This window comes from Rhinatrema bivittatum, chromosome 1 (assembly GCF_901001135.1).
Source record: "Rhinatrema bivittatum chromosome 1, aRhiBiv1.1, whole genome shotgun sequence".
In the NCBI taxonomy this organism is placed as follows: Eukaryota; Metazoa; Chordata; class Amphibia; order Gymnophiona; family Rhinatrematidae; genus Rhinatrema; species Rhinatrema bivittatum.
In genome coordinates, this window is record NC_042615.1 from 780,308,472 (window position 1) to 780,323,719 (window position 15,248).

General features: G+C 41.7%; 1 protein-coding gene across 3 annotated transcripts in view; it reads left to right on the plus strand.

The window, feature by feature from the left end:
• MYO5B (myosin VB) overlaps nt 1–15,248 on the plus strand; it is an 896,473-nt gene that overhangs the window by 434,194 nt on the left and 447,031 nt on the right. For all 3 annotated transcript variants that reach the window (XM_029580146.1, XM_029580135.1, XM_029580157.1), the window contains exon 7: nt 1,165–1,246. In XM_029580146.1, the coding sequence (XP_029436006.1) occupies nt 1,165–1,246 (82 nt within the window). The remainder of the gene's footprint in view (nt 1–1,164; nt 1,247–15,248) is intronic.

Here is a 15,248-nt window from a genome sequence, read left to right on the forward strand (position 1 = left end):
ACTATTTATCTTCTCCCTTCCTCTCCACTTTTCTCTCTCCCCTCGTCTTCCCATAATACCTTTTTTTCTCCTCCTCCTCCACCTTCTGCTCTTTCCCAGTACCTGTCCCCCAGAACATGGCTCCCCATTTTAGGTTTTTATCTTCCATGGGTTCCTCTCCTCACCCCCTCTTGGTTTCAGGTGCCTTCCTCTTGAAGTTCCTCATCTTTCCCCCTCCGGTTCCTCCACTGCCTTCGTCTTCACACTTTTCTGCTCTTCCCTCTCCCATCCTTAGCAGTGAGACTGGTGATAGGATGCCAGCAGCATGAGGGCACACCATGAATATGCACTGGCAGTCCCTATGGCTGCCCTTCTGCCCCTGATCAGGAACGTGTGCTTTACTGCGCCCCTGCACCGCTGCCTTCCCTCTCTCTGCCACGGGGTGGGAGTAGGGGGCATGAGGAGTGGGTTCTGTTTGGTTGATGATAGGATGGGCAACATCCCAGCATGCGCCAACCCGTTCACTCTCGTTTTGTGAACTAGCCCATAGTTCATTTCTAAATTTTGCAATTAAATTATTGAATTTTGTGTTTTCCAGAAATAACGGTATGATGTTCAATAAAATGCATTTTGGGTTTACTTTTCTAGCTGTAAGTGGAAAGTTGGATAGGGTTGAGAACTGTGTGAGAGCAGCAACGAAGCAGAGGAAAGACTTAAGTCCTGTATGTGTTCAAACGTAAACTACATTCACCCTAAACTGCCGTGCCGCCTCTGTTTTAGAAATTAAATGTGGTGGTGTTTTGTTTTGTTTTTCTCGGGTGCTCGTGCCATATTCATTTTATGGGTTATCCTCGTGATACCTGCATGGGGCTCTAATAAAAAGGGGCTAGTTCATTAGTGCTCCAGTTTTACTTTGACTCATAATGGTGGGAGTGGGTACAACTCTCAATTCCTGAAGGGGATGAAATAGAAGTCAGAACAGTAAAAGGAGATCAATGATTTTCTTTATTTTAATTGCTAACCAAATAATTAAAAAAAACTAGTACTGCAGCTTTGTAGCAGATTGTATGAAACTGCCAAGTATGTAAGAGTACTGAGCTCAATGCTGATGTTAAATATGAAAAGTTATAAATATATCTGGTTAATATTTGTACCTAAAATAAGTCCTTCTTTTCCTTGTTATAGGCTGAAGAAGAACGTAACTATCACATTTTCTATCAACTCTGTGCCTCCTCCAGTCTTCCTGAGTTTAAAGATCTGCTGCTAAGTAAGTATCGTCTCAGGATTCTGCATTACTAGAGAGGAAATTCACTACATAACACATAATTCAGTTTATTTTCAGAAGTATCCAGTAAAAGTTTCCCCCAAAAAAATCACTGAGGAAAATAATGTTCAGTCTTTGGAACTGCAATTGTGAATGTAAAAATAAAGTGATACTGTGCTAGCAACACCAGCTACTGCTCCATTTACAAAGTACATATTGTAAAAGTTACAAGAAAGTTGGCAGGTGTGTGTGGTCTCCCTCCCTGAAGGCAGGGGTGTCTGTAGAGGAGCAAAATACGACCCATGGGCCAAAAGCAGCTAGTGGGCATCTTTCCTCAAGTCCTCTGTGGCCTCATCTATCTCAGCCCGTAGCAGTTTCTGCACCGAGCGCCGCCTCCTGCCTATCTGCTGCCACCGCCTCACTGGTTCCCCCCCAAAAATTGCCACCGGCCCAACTTATGGATTCACTGCTGTCTTGTAGGCAGACTGTGATAATGACAAATCCAGATTTCAGGCCTGTGGCAATTTAAAAAACAAATTAAATCGCAGGGATCCAAGAGACGGTGGTAGCATAAGCATGGAGAAAGAATGCAGTACACAAGATAAAAAAAAACAAAACTAAAATCAGTTGTTCTTACAAACATCTGATTGCTGGAAATGGAGGAGGGGGAGGGGAGGGCGGCATGGACACAGAGGGCTACGGAACGTGGAACTACTTACAGGGCAGTCTCCACAGGGACAAGTTGGGGAAAGCAGTATCTGGGCAGCTTAAATGGAAAAGGAGTAGATCAGAGCTGGGAAAACCTTTTCTAGTAATTTTTTTTTTTTTAATATTACTCAGGCCCTTGACTCTCCAACCAGAGCACAGAAATGCCAGAAATGCCCCCCCCCCCCCAATCCTGCTAATCAACTGCAGCTCAGAGAGGGCCTCTGGTGCAGGCAAGAGCCACTAATGTGGCCCTGTGTAAATACAAGTTTGCCCCCTCCTGATTTAAGTTTGAGCAGACCTGACTATAAAGTAAACTTTCATGATGCTGAATGTAACTCTTCAAGCAGTTCACGTTCTGTGAAGCCTACAGGAGAAGCTGCCTCTATAAAGTCTAAGGGCGTATTCCATGTAGTTTTATTATTGCCCAGTATGGTGATGTTGCTATGGTCCTGCAGAATGCTAGCCCTTTTACAAAGGTGAGAATCGGCGTGTGCCACTTTGTAGAAATCGCTGACTGTGGGGAGGGGGTCACTGTTGGAGAGGGGCTCTTAACACCACATTTTCTGGGTAGCAGCCACCAACTCTAGCTAGCCCGGGTGCATTGAGATTTAGTGTTAGTGGACGCCTTCGTTTCGTGGCAGCTGCAAAACTTCCATTGGTGGCTACATTTGAGAAACGCTACCGCAAGAGGCAGAGGCAGCTGCAGTAGCGTGGCGGCTAAAGAATTAGCTGTCGAGAAAGAATAGGCCAGTTCGAGAGTAGAAAACATTTTAAAAGCAGCTGAGTGAAGAGGGTAGGAGAATCCTCTATATTTGACTTGCCGGGTGCCCCTATTTAAGTGGGATATTTCCCTGAGTTGAAAATGATTATTTTTCTGTTGTGGTCATCCCAAAAAACTAATTTACTAAATACTTTCTTCCTCCTGCCCTCCTGATATTTACAAAAATCTGGCAACCCTACTCTGTGTAAAATAGCTATAAGTGTAGATGCTTTTCTAAGCGTTTGTGCTGTAGGGATCTTTCTTTGGTTGGTGTGTACATGGTCTTGAACTACACGGTATGGTACAATTTAAGACTCCCATTCAAGCTGTTAAAGCTTCTAATGTAACTGAGCTTCTCCCCAGAATATCAAATAAATTGTAGTCTATTCACATATGATGTATTAAACTGAAATGGCTTTAAAGTGGTATACAAATTGACAGGCTGATGGATTTCAGTGCATAGTTTTAAGGCCCAGATTAATTTTTTTTTAACTCTCCGATGCAGTAATTTACTGCTATGCTAATGCATCGGAAGTTTAAAAAAAAAAAGTGTGTTGAAAGGAAAATGTTAAGCACAGGCCAAAATGACATTTTAGCTCAGGAAGGAAGGGGCATTATGGCTGACAGGAAAAGAGTACTTACCTGGTTAAGCAGCTAAGTAGTAGCAAACCTTGGCCAAATAGCTGGATAGGTCCATACTTATCCAGCTAAGTGTTGCTGATTCCTTTTTCTGTCATTTCCCCCCCTTTTTGGGGGTTTTAAGTGCCAGCGCAGTAGTGCTGTAAACTTAACTCCATCTCTGACCTGGAGTTAAGTTTCCAGCACTAAGAAAATCCAAGTTGGGCCAATGCATCTCTCTGCATCGGGGAGTAGTACTTAATGCCCGCATTAGCATGGAATTTCCATGTGAGGGCGCAAGCAGTACTCCCTTTTATAAATTGACATTTTTTGCATGCAAAACTCCTTGTTACATCAGTAGTAAGTCTTGCGTGCAGAAAATGTTTTGAAGTGTGGGTAAAATGGAGTGTTCAGCTGAACACACTGTTCTGCATCGGCCTGTGAGTCTTTAGATTTTACCTTCCGACTAGTATATTAAATGTATTTAACCAACTACCAATATAGTACTTTTAAGATGTTCTATAAATGTCATAGTGCTGTTTCCTAGACACCAATCTCATTGACTCTGGGGGAAATAAAGAAATGCAAATTGAGATGGTTACAGAGAGCCATGCATGTCGCACCCCCCAGTTTAGTTAAATTACAGGATAATCATCCTCGGGGTCATCATGCCCAGCTAAGAGAGGTTGAAGCATTCAGCCATGTTGGGAGTTGAGGAGGGCATGGAATGTGGGGCTGAAATTATACAATATAACTGCATTTGTCACAAAAGAAAACCAAAACAAAATTTCAGTATTTGTTTTTTGGTACAGCCCTAATGATTACCAGTATTTTTTTGCTCTGATACTGTAGCTGAAGGGAGTACCATTGTACAATATCAAGCATGGCCTCGTTAGAGAGAGAGAGAGTATGGTAGCCTTGTACTATCTCTGGCACTGTCTGGCTGCTGTAACCTATGCAGCAAATTCTCACCGCTTTCCAGCTTTCTTCCGGTTATGTTGGTGATAAATGCCTCCTCTTTAGGCACCATTAATATCCTGAATGAGAAGAAGATAGCATTGTTAGATTCTGTATGATCTTCCCTCTCTGCTGCCCGATGTGCTTGCAGGAAGAGTAATCACACTGATGGGTGTATAAGGAAAGGAAGGAGGCCCCTAATACTTGTTTTTTTTTTTGTAGAGCTATAGGCAGATAAATATTTTAATAAATATTCAATTTATAAATAAAAAAATATTTTAATAAATAAATGCCTGACAAAACCATGGGCTCAATTCATGCACATTATTTTTTATTTAAGAAAGCAAATAGTGAAGGAAAAAAACCCCATAAATAGCAACTGTTGTAAAATCAGATATTTTATTATTACTCATGCGTGCCATGCTGAACACATGACTGTCTTAGGGTTAAATGTAAACATATGGGGTAATTTTCAAAAGCATTTACATGTGTAAAAGGACTTTTGAAAACTGTTACTTTTCAATGCGTAGTAACTCCTTTGAAAATTCACTTCATAGGGTTGAATTTTCATAAGGTTTTGTGTGTGTAAATGGGCTTTTGAAAATTGCTATGGTATATGCTACATGTACGTGCATAACTCCTTTGAAAATTCAATCCATAAAATCTCCTGATTCCAAAATGGAGCAGAACAGAACTAAGATATTTCCTCATACAACTCACCATACAAAAACGATATTTGATTCTGGTGATATCTCAGTACCAGCAACTGAAGCTCCCTCTACTACCAAGCACATTCTAAAATATAAAACCTTAAAAAAAAATACTCAGATTTCACTGGGACCTGTATTATGTAGGAATATCTTGGGTGGATATTTTACATTTGATTATCAGATTTAACCAATCTTATGATACGAATTCATTAGCTTTAGGGAGCAGATACAGACAATTTTTATGAATTAACTAATTTATTAGCAGCATAAGCTAAAATAAGGTTAATATGGTACAATTCTTTTTCTTGGTTTTGTTACCATTTCAGTTTAGCTTTACAGTATAAACACTGACAGGTAAGACCATCAGAATTTATGTATTATCTTTAAGCTTATCTTGCACTTAAGCATTTCGCAGTTGCCACTAAATTAGCCCAGCTGTAAAGTAAATTTAAGCCAGGTTCTTTCCCTATGCAGTACTGCACCAGCCCAGGGTCATGCTGTCTCGATGAAATCCCTTTTAGTGGATGACAGATAAAACCCCCAAAATTTCACAGATGTTGCTGTGAGATATGACGGCAGAAAGGGGTAAGATTTCACAAATTAACCAAAAGCCCTCCAGGGAAATATTTGCAAACAGTTGCGTTCAAGTTAATGAACAACTGTGCTGAGTATGACCTGAGCTTAGTTTAGAAGTCACAGTTATAGTGCCCTGCAATAAGTTCTGTTAACAAAGTTCTCTTGGCAGAGCTTGGGGAATCTGTGGAGAAGCCGCAGAGAAAAGCCCTAAGCAAAGTCTCTTTCAGAATGTTCCCAGGATAATGTCCGTTCAGATAATCTCGGCTGTGCAAGTCCATCTCTTTTCTCCAAGTCCAACTTGATTGCATATTCAGTTCCATAAGGGTCCAGATTGGATATTGCCACCTCCTGTAAGTACAGGATTGATGGGATGAAAATGAATAGCAGCACACTGCCGCTCAAGGAATACATTTAGATGAGAGCAATCCTAGAGCTAACCCTGTTTCTTGTCCCTGGTAGGACAGTGACTGAGTTAGATGTGCTGGAGATTTCTTGCATCCTGCATAGCTGCTGTTGAACAGATAATTGGAAGGATATATCTGCTGGTTTGGATTCTGGTTTCAAGAGATACAGGAAATAGAAAATGTACTTTTGACACATACTTGGCAGACTAACTACTTTTTGTTTCCAGTTTGAGGTGAGTAGGGTGGAGACATTTAGAAAGCACAGGCATTACTAATTTGTAATGTATTTGTTCAGTTTTTTTAGCCTCCTTGAACCACTTTCCTCTGTTGAAGTTTGACAGTTATGCAGCTGTTTTGTTACAACAGGAATGTTGACAACATCCCATGCAAGCTGCAACCACCAAAAATTTGTCTTTGACAGTACAAATGTTAATTTGTAGAGCTACCCACTTTAAATGATTTGAAATGCCAGGGGAATTGTGCTATGCTTCAAGCCACCCATGTGTGAAGTAAGAATGGTAAATTATTCCTTGTCGCCTCTATAACCCTTTCTTTGGAGGGGCATATTCTCCAAGGGTACACAAAAAAATGTGTAACCAGGGCTGTCTTCACACTTCTCATTCCCCTTTCCTGTATCCCCAAGGTATGGGTCCCTTCTGTGGGGATGAAGGCTAACCTTCTTGGTCTAGGCAGCAGTTTTCTCCCAGACTGGTTAGCCTGACTTCAGTGCCAGGAAAAATAGTGGAAAGTGTTCTAAACATCAAAATCACAGAACATATAGAAAGACATGGTTTAATGGAACAAAGTCAGCATGGCTTTACCCAGGGCAAGTCTTGCCTCACAAATCTGCTTCACTTTTTTTTTTGAAGGAGTTAATAAACATGTGGATGAAGGTGAACCGGTAGATATATTCTTTTAGATCTCTCTGCGGCCTTTGACACTGTCAACCATTCATCTTTATTACAAGGTCTGATAGACATAGGCATTAAGGGAACAGTACTCAGCTGGTTCAAGTCCTTCCTGGTTAATAGACAATTCAAGGTAAAGATAAACAACAAAGAATCACACCCGGTCCCAGCAAATCAAGGAGTCCCTCAAGGTTCCTCCCTCTCTCCAACCCTTTTCAACATTTACCTTCTCCCTCTCTGTCGACTTCTTAAAAATCTTAACCTAACACACTACATTTACGCGGATGACATCCAAATACTCATCCCAATCTCAGAATCCCTACACAAAACCTTGATTCACTGGAATAATTGCTTGCAACTAATCAATCATCTTCTATCCAGTCTCAGCCTCATTCTCAACAACAACAAAACAGAGATCTTAATTATCAATCATGACGTTAATAACAATCTAATATACCCAGCTGTCCCACTCAATTCTACCACTCCTACAATTAATCACTCACCATATGTACGTGATTTAGGCATCATGATAGATAATCAGCTTAACTTCAAAAAATTTATAAGCACCACCACTAAAGACTGTTTCTATAAACTTCTTGTCCTGAGAAAATTGAAACCACTTCTCCACTTCAATGATTTTCGGATGGTTCTACAAGCCATTATACTAACAAAAATTGACTATTGCAACTCGCTCCTTTTTGGCCTACCAACCTCATCCATCAAACCCCTCCAGATGATTCAGAACTCTGCAGCTAGAATCCTTACCAATACGAATAAAAGAGACCACATAACCCCCATACTAAAACTCCTCCACTGGCTGCCTATTAAGCAAAGGATTCTCTATAAAGTATACACAGCAATTCATAAATCTATTTACAACATATCCCCACTCCACTTAAGCACCCAACTACGTTTTCACTCTTCAACTAGACCTATCAGAGGAGCTTATAAAGGCACACTCTATGTTCCTTCAACGATATCCTTACATCAGAAACGTACCATTTCTTTAGCAGGACCCGTCCAATGGAACATGCTCCCGCCAGACATCCGCCTTGAGATCTGCTTCGCATCCTTCAAAAAGAAAATTAAAACCTGGCTGTTTAGCCAAGCTTTTCCAGAACTTTGATTATTTTTTACCTCCAGCTATCAAGATTTTCTCACCATCGCAATCCCTTTTGCAGATCACATTTATCTTAGACAATTACGCCTTATTTTATGATTTGATTTCTCAGAGACTTTACAACTTTATCAGTGTTATTATTCGAATCTGTTTTCCATGTTTTCCAAGTTCTATAACCTTGTTATATGTACCGCCTCTTGGCATAATTTTTATGTTTCAATGTAAACCGATGTGATCTGTATTTTAATACAGAAACACCGGTATATAAAAATCTAAAAATAAATAAATAAATAAATATAGTATACTTGGATTTTCAGAAGGCGTTTGACAAAGTTCCTCATGAGAGGCTTCTAGGAAAAGTAAAAAGTCATGGGATAGGTGGCGATGTCCTTTCGTGGATTGCAAACTGGCTAAAAGACAGGAAACAGAGAGTAGGATTAAATGGGCAATTTTCTCAGTGGAAGGGAGTGGACAGTGGAGTGCCTCAGGGATCTGTATTGGGACCCTTACTGTTCAATATATTTATAAATGATCTGGAAAGAAATACGACGAGTGAGATAATCAAATTTGCAGATGACACAAAATTGTTCAGAGTAGTTAAATCACAAGCAGATTGTGATAAATTGCAGGAAGACCTTGTGAGACTGGAAAATTGGGCATCCAAATGGCAGATGATGCTCTCTAACTGCGGAAACGTCCCTCTACGCAGGGCCTTGGAATCTGAGACACCAGGGACGCCCTGAGACCTCAACACCACTTTCTGCAAAAATCAGAAGTGTGCAAAAAAAAAACTATGCACAGCACTAGATGTCTGTAGGACAGAACTGAGTATTCCTTTGTTCAGATTGCTTATTTTTGTAACTGTAGCTTTGCACACTTACCAAACATCTGCTGAGAGATTTTTACATTTTTAGAACCTCCCCAGGTGTTGGCTATCTCCCCCCCCCCCCCCCTATTTTGGGATTGATCAGGCTCTCTTTATAAACTCTGAGCATGCTCAAAGTGCGGGTGGAGGTTTTCTTTGGTTGAAGTTAGATTCTATTTTGGAAAGCAGTGCAGTTTTCTGGTGGATCTGTAAAGCCCCTCAGCCTGCACCAGTGGGGATTATTCAAGCACAGAAGCTTTGCTAGAGCTTTCACAGACCTAAAAGGGTTCTGTGGGGTGGAAGAAGAGGATTTTTTTGGGACCAGTGTCCAGCTCGGAAGGGCCAACCCCTCTGAGAGGACTGAATTTTTGTTCCTGTGCTCTGTGTCCAATAAAAGCGTCATCAGGGCCCTGGTACTGCATCGCCTTCTGTCCAGTAAAAGTGGGGTCTGTGGTACGAACTGATTTTTGGAAGAGCTATGTGTCGGAGAGGTTTTTCTTTTGCTTAGAGGGAGATATTTTTCCACTACAATGTCCTTGCCTATTTGATTCAAGTTGGGAGACGGCTAAAGAGATTGTAATACTGGGAGTTATCATTCTTTTATTTATGATGATGGTTTTTGCCATTCTTGCCTGGATCTTATTTTTTTTAAGTTGCCATAAACATTTTTCTTTTGAACACCACTCCCAATCCATTCCTGATTTTTGATTCGTCCTTCTTGACTTAAGAGAGTTTCCTATGCGAAGAGTGGCTGTGAGAGAGTGTGAAAGGGTTCCTATCCCCAAGAGCCTAGTCCCCAGAGGCGTATCCTCCTTCCTGCCAGTTGGATCCTGGCTTTACAGGTGTTGACTACTGCAAAGAAACTGTGAGAAGAGTGAGAGGTCTGGGATAGCGAGTGTGGCCTTGGAACTGGGGGACCCCTGTATTAGGGATCTGAAACCAGGAGAGGGTTACATCTTTTTAGCAATATGAGAAAACAAATAAGAAAACAATTGTAAAGCAATTTGTATGAGTTCTTCTTTTGTTTTAAAGAATTTTGAGCTACATCATAAGTTTTATGGGAAATATTATTTTGGTTTCTAGCTTTCATATAGTTATACCTCTCCAAAAATGTGGTTGCCGTCTGCTGAATAGTTCAGGAGATAATGTGTAGACAGTTAGATAAAGCAAATATATATGCAGTTTTATTAAGGCTCTAAAATTGTCATGGGTTAGATTCCCTAAGCTACTTAACCATTTTCTTAGCTCAGGAATTTTGCTGTATAGAGAGAGCTCTTTTGTAATTATTGCATAGAATAGTTGATGGTGGAGACCAAAACACCAATAGAATTCAAGAAAGCATAGGCTAAGAACAGCCGATCCTTTGATATAGGGTGGGCTTTGTGGTATTGCATCAGGAATGAGCAAACTAGATGACGATGTTGTCCTTTTCCACTGTCATTTCTGTGTTTGGTGCTATGCCATAAAGTTGTAAGCTCAGACCCTCAGGAGATTGGCACCTCCCAATCCCCAGGCTCCTTTCTAGTGGGTAAGAAAATGATGACAAAACAGTAAGGCCTCACCAAAGTTTAGATTCGGAAGCTGCCAAAGTAGACTCGGGGGCAGCTTTTGTTGCGCACCCTTTGTATCATTTAATTAGGACTTTACCCAAGCAAGGGGCCTCATTTATGGCAGGAATATTCCTGTGGCTGTCAGTGGGTGGTTGACTCACCCTCTGAGATTTGTTTAAGAAAGCTACCCTTTAAAGACTGCTTATTGTTTGGGGAAGACCTAGAAAAATTTGTAAAAATACTTGGCAATTCCAAACGCCAGAGATTACCAGTAGATCAAGGCTAAGGGGTAGCAAGAACTTTTTAAGCTCACCCCAAAGAATCAAGGCAATATAGGCTAGATTAAGAGGTCATACCCACAAGGTGGGAAGGCCCAATTTGGGCTGAAATTTGGGGGTAACCAGAGGGGATCCCAAGAGAGAGGTTCCAAATGAGTATTTGTAGATCCACTCCTCACTAGGGGGTAGATTTTATAACATGCACGCGCGGCCTACATGTGCGCGTGCTACCCAGCGCACGCACACGTACGCCCGTTTTTCTAATATGCGCGCGCATGTTATAAAATCCAGGGTCGGCATGCGCAAGCGGGTGCACAATTGTGCACCTTGCACGCGCCGAGCTGCCTTCCTCCGTTCCCTTCCCCCTAGCGTGACCTTCCACCCCTTCCCTTCCTCCGTTCCCTTTCTCCAGCTAGCCCTACTCTAACCCCCACAAACCTTTTATCCTACATTTTGCGCCTGCCTTTGGACAAGCGCAAGTTGCGCGCGCCGACAGGCTGCCTGCAAGCGATCCCTCGACACAGCATCAATGGCTGCTGTGTTGTAGGCCTCGGACCCTGCCTATGCCCCGCCCCTGGACCGCGCTGTCCCGCCCATGCCCTGCCCCTTTTGTAAAGCCCCGGGACTTACACGTGTCCTGGGGCTTTACGTGCACCGCCGGGCCTTTTGAAAATAGGCCCTGTCTCTGGTAGGTGGCCATTTATCAGATTCTATGAGGAATGGACCCATATTGTGAAGGACAGATGGATCCTAGTAGTTATTCAGTAGGGCTATGCTCTCGAACTGGATGCACCTATTCCTTAACACTTGTCTTCCTACAGATCCCAACTAAAGCAAGGAGCTATTCAGTTAACAGCAGAGAAGATACTCCACCTGGAAATGTTAACCCTGGTCCCCAAGTCTGAGATTGGAAGGGGATATTCGCTTTACTACATAGTTCCAAAGAAAGAAGGGATGCTTTGTTCAATATTATACCTAAAAAGAGTGAACAGATACCTCAGTATGTCATTTGAAAATGGAAACACTGAGGTCAGTTATGGGGGCAGTAAGAAGAAGAGAGTTCCTTACCTTTCTAGATCTAGCATAAGAACATAAAAAATTGCCATGCTGGGTCAGACCAAGGGTTCATCAAGCCCAGCATCCTGTTTCCAACAGTGGCCAATCCAGGCTACAAGTAACTGGCAAGTGCCCAACACTAAGTAGGTCCCATGCTACTGATGCCAGTAATAGCAGTGGCTATTCTCTAAGACAGCTTGATTAATAGCAGTTAATAGACTTCTCCTCCATTAACTTATCCAAATCTTTTTTTAAACCCAGCTACACTAACTGCACTAACTACATCCTCTGGCAACAAATTCCAGAGTTTAATTGTGCATTGGGTGAAAGAAAACTTTCTCCAATTAGTTTTAAATGTGCTACTTGCTAACTTCATGGAGTGCCCCCTAGTTCTTCTATTATATGAAATAGTAAATAACTGATTCACACTTACCCATTCTAGACCTCTGTCATATCCCCCCTCAGCCTTCTCTTCTCCAAGCTGAACAGCCTTAACCTCTTTAGCCTTTCCTCATAGGGGAGCTGTTCCATCCCTTTTATCATTTTGGTCGCCCTTCTCTGTACCTTCTCCATCGCAACTATATCTTTTTTGAGATCCGGCAACCAGAATTGTACACAGTACTCAAGGTGTGGTCTCACCATGGAGCAATATTTTCCGTTTTATTCACATTCCCTTCCTAATTATTCCTAAAATTCTGTTTGCTTTTTTGACTGCTGTAGCACATTGAGCTGACTATTTCAATGTATTATTATCCACTATGCCACCTAGGTCTTTTTCCTGGGTGGTAGCTCCTAATATGGAACCTAACCGTGTAACCACAGCATGGATTATTTTCTCCATATGCAACACCTTGCATTTGTTCATATTAAATTTCATCTGCTACTTCGGTGCCCAATCTTCCAGTCTCGCAAGGTCCTCCTGCAATTTATCACAATCCTCTTTTGATTTAACTACTCTGAATATCTTTGTATCATTTGCAAATTTGATTACCTCACATGTTATATTCCTTTTCTGATCATTTATAAATATATTAAAAAGCACCGGTCAAAGTACAGATCCCTGAGGCACTCCACTGTTTACCCTTTTCCACCCTTTTACATGATATTGTATATTTACAAACTACCATAAATATAAAATAAATTAATCCAGATTAATAAGGCATTTTTAATCTTGGTATGTGCTTGAAGTAATAGAATTAAAATATTTTAAAATGTCACTCATACATGATGGCTGTTGTACACTACTCAGAAATCATTGTACAGTTATTGCTAAGGCATTTATTTATCAGTAAAAGTACAACTAGGAAGACCTAGATGTCTATCTACTGCCACCCATGATAACCTTGGGCCCCCCCCAAAAAAATTCAGTTCTGACTACACCACTGATCTTAAAGATATAGATGCACTTGAAAAGGTACAGAGAAGGGCAATCAAAATGCTAAAGGGAATGGAATGGCTCCCCTATGAGGAAAGGCTAAAGAGGTTAGGGCTTTTCAGCTTGGAGAAGACAGCTGAGGGGGGGATATGATGGAGGTCTACAAAATCATGAGAAGACTAAAATGGGTAAATGTGAATCGATTGTTTACTCTTTCAGATAATGGAAGGACTGGAGGGCACGCCATGAAGTTAGCAGATAGCAAATTTAAAACAAATGGAAGAAAATTGTTTTTCACTCTGTGCACTGTTAAGCTCTGGAATTCATTGCTAAAGGATGTGGCTAAGGCAGTTAGCTTATTAGGATTTAAAAATGTTTTCTTCAAATTTCTGGAGAAGTCCATAAATTGCTATTAGTCAAGTTGACCTGGGGAATAACCACTGCTTATTACCGGCATTAGTAGCAAAGGATCTATTTATGTTTGGATACTTGTCAGTATTTGTATCCTGGATTGGCTACTGTTAGAAACAGAATTCTGGGCTTAATGGACCCTCAATCTGATCCAGTATGGCAACTTCTTATGTTCTTAAGTGAAGAAATTGGTAGCAAGTAGGAAGCCCAAGGTGAGGTCTTAGCTGCAGGTTCTCGCATCAGTGGCTGCTGCCCTAGATTTGGTTCCCTAGGCAAGGGCACAAATGTATCCTTTGCAAAAGGCACTACTGGCATGGTGGTCCCCACATATATCAGAGCTACAAGAAGAGAATTATCCTACCAGGAGAAGCCAGGAGTGGTTAAATGACACCAATTTTTTTTTAGCGGCTAGCACTCGACATTATTCTCCCCAGGGTGAAGGGACAAGCTGTAAGAGTGCTATTGGACAGTGCAACAGCAATAGCATATGTGAACAAGCAAGGGGCACTTGGAGCCTGCAGTTATAGAAGGAAATGAGAGGCCTGATGAGCTGAGCAGTACTGATGGCAAATCATATAGCAGGAACAGAAAACAGGCAGACTATCTCAGTCGTCACATGCTGGATCTAGGAGAATGGGAGCTGCCAAGGAGGCATTTGCAAGCATAGTAAAGACATGGGGGCAGCCCAGCTGGGACCTGGTGGAGACCCATTCGAATGCCAAGGCCAAAACATCTTTCAGCAAAACCCAAGAAAATTTTCAGAAGTGATAGATGTACTGATTCAGTCATTGCAAACAGATGCACTACTCTTTGTGTTCCCACCTTAGCCAATGATTTCAAGCACACTCCGAAGGTAACAGACTATGGTAGCTGGGTCAGTTTGGTATTGCCGGACTGGCCCTTGTGCCCCGTGGTAAACAGACTAATTAAGACTGAGCAGGGAAAGGCTGCTCAGACTAGTAGAGAACAGAGGCCTTCTCTGCCAGGGCCCTATAGTGATGGAAGATCCAAGTCCTTATTATATTACAGCTTGGCTATTGAAAGAAGAAAGCTGCAAAATAGGGCTTCTCAGACTCAGTAGTCTTGACCTTTTTGAGAACAAGGAAGTGGTCTATGTCCATGCCATACAGTAAGGTTTGGAAGCTGTTTGTATTTGGTCCCGGGAGAAAAGTGTTGCTCCATCAAATCACAGATTAGAACAATTCTAAGTTTCCTGCAGGAAGGCCTAGACAAGGGCTTGGCATTAAACTCATTGAAAGTATAGGTAGCAGCATTAACGTGTTTGAGGTCGAGTGGGTCATTGGTTGGTACCCATCCAGATGTGGTACGCTTCCTCAGAGTAGTAAAACATGTGCCTCCCATGGATAGGCAAGAAATTCTAGCATGGGACCTCAATCTGGTGTTGAGGTCCTTAACAAAATCAAGAACCCTTAAGAGAAGCATTGGTAAAGGACTTGATGTTGAAGATATAGAGATATTCAATGTTACTTCGCCGGATAAGTTTTGACTTATCTAGCTAAGTGGCAATGGATGAATATCTGCCCAGGTTCAGCAGTCACCACTTAGCCGGGTAACTACTTATCTGGCTAAGTGGTGGGTAGGATGGGGAGATAACAGGGAGGAGTCGAGGTAGCTGGATAAGTTATCCTGCTAACTCTGATATTCAGATTTAACTGGATAACTTACCTGGCTAACTGTGGTTGGGCCAT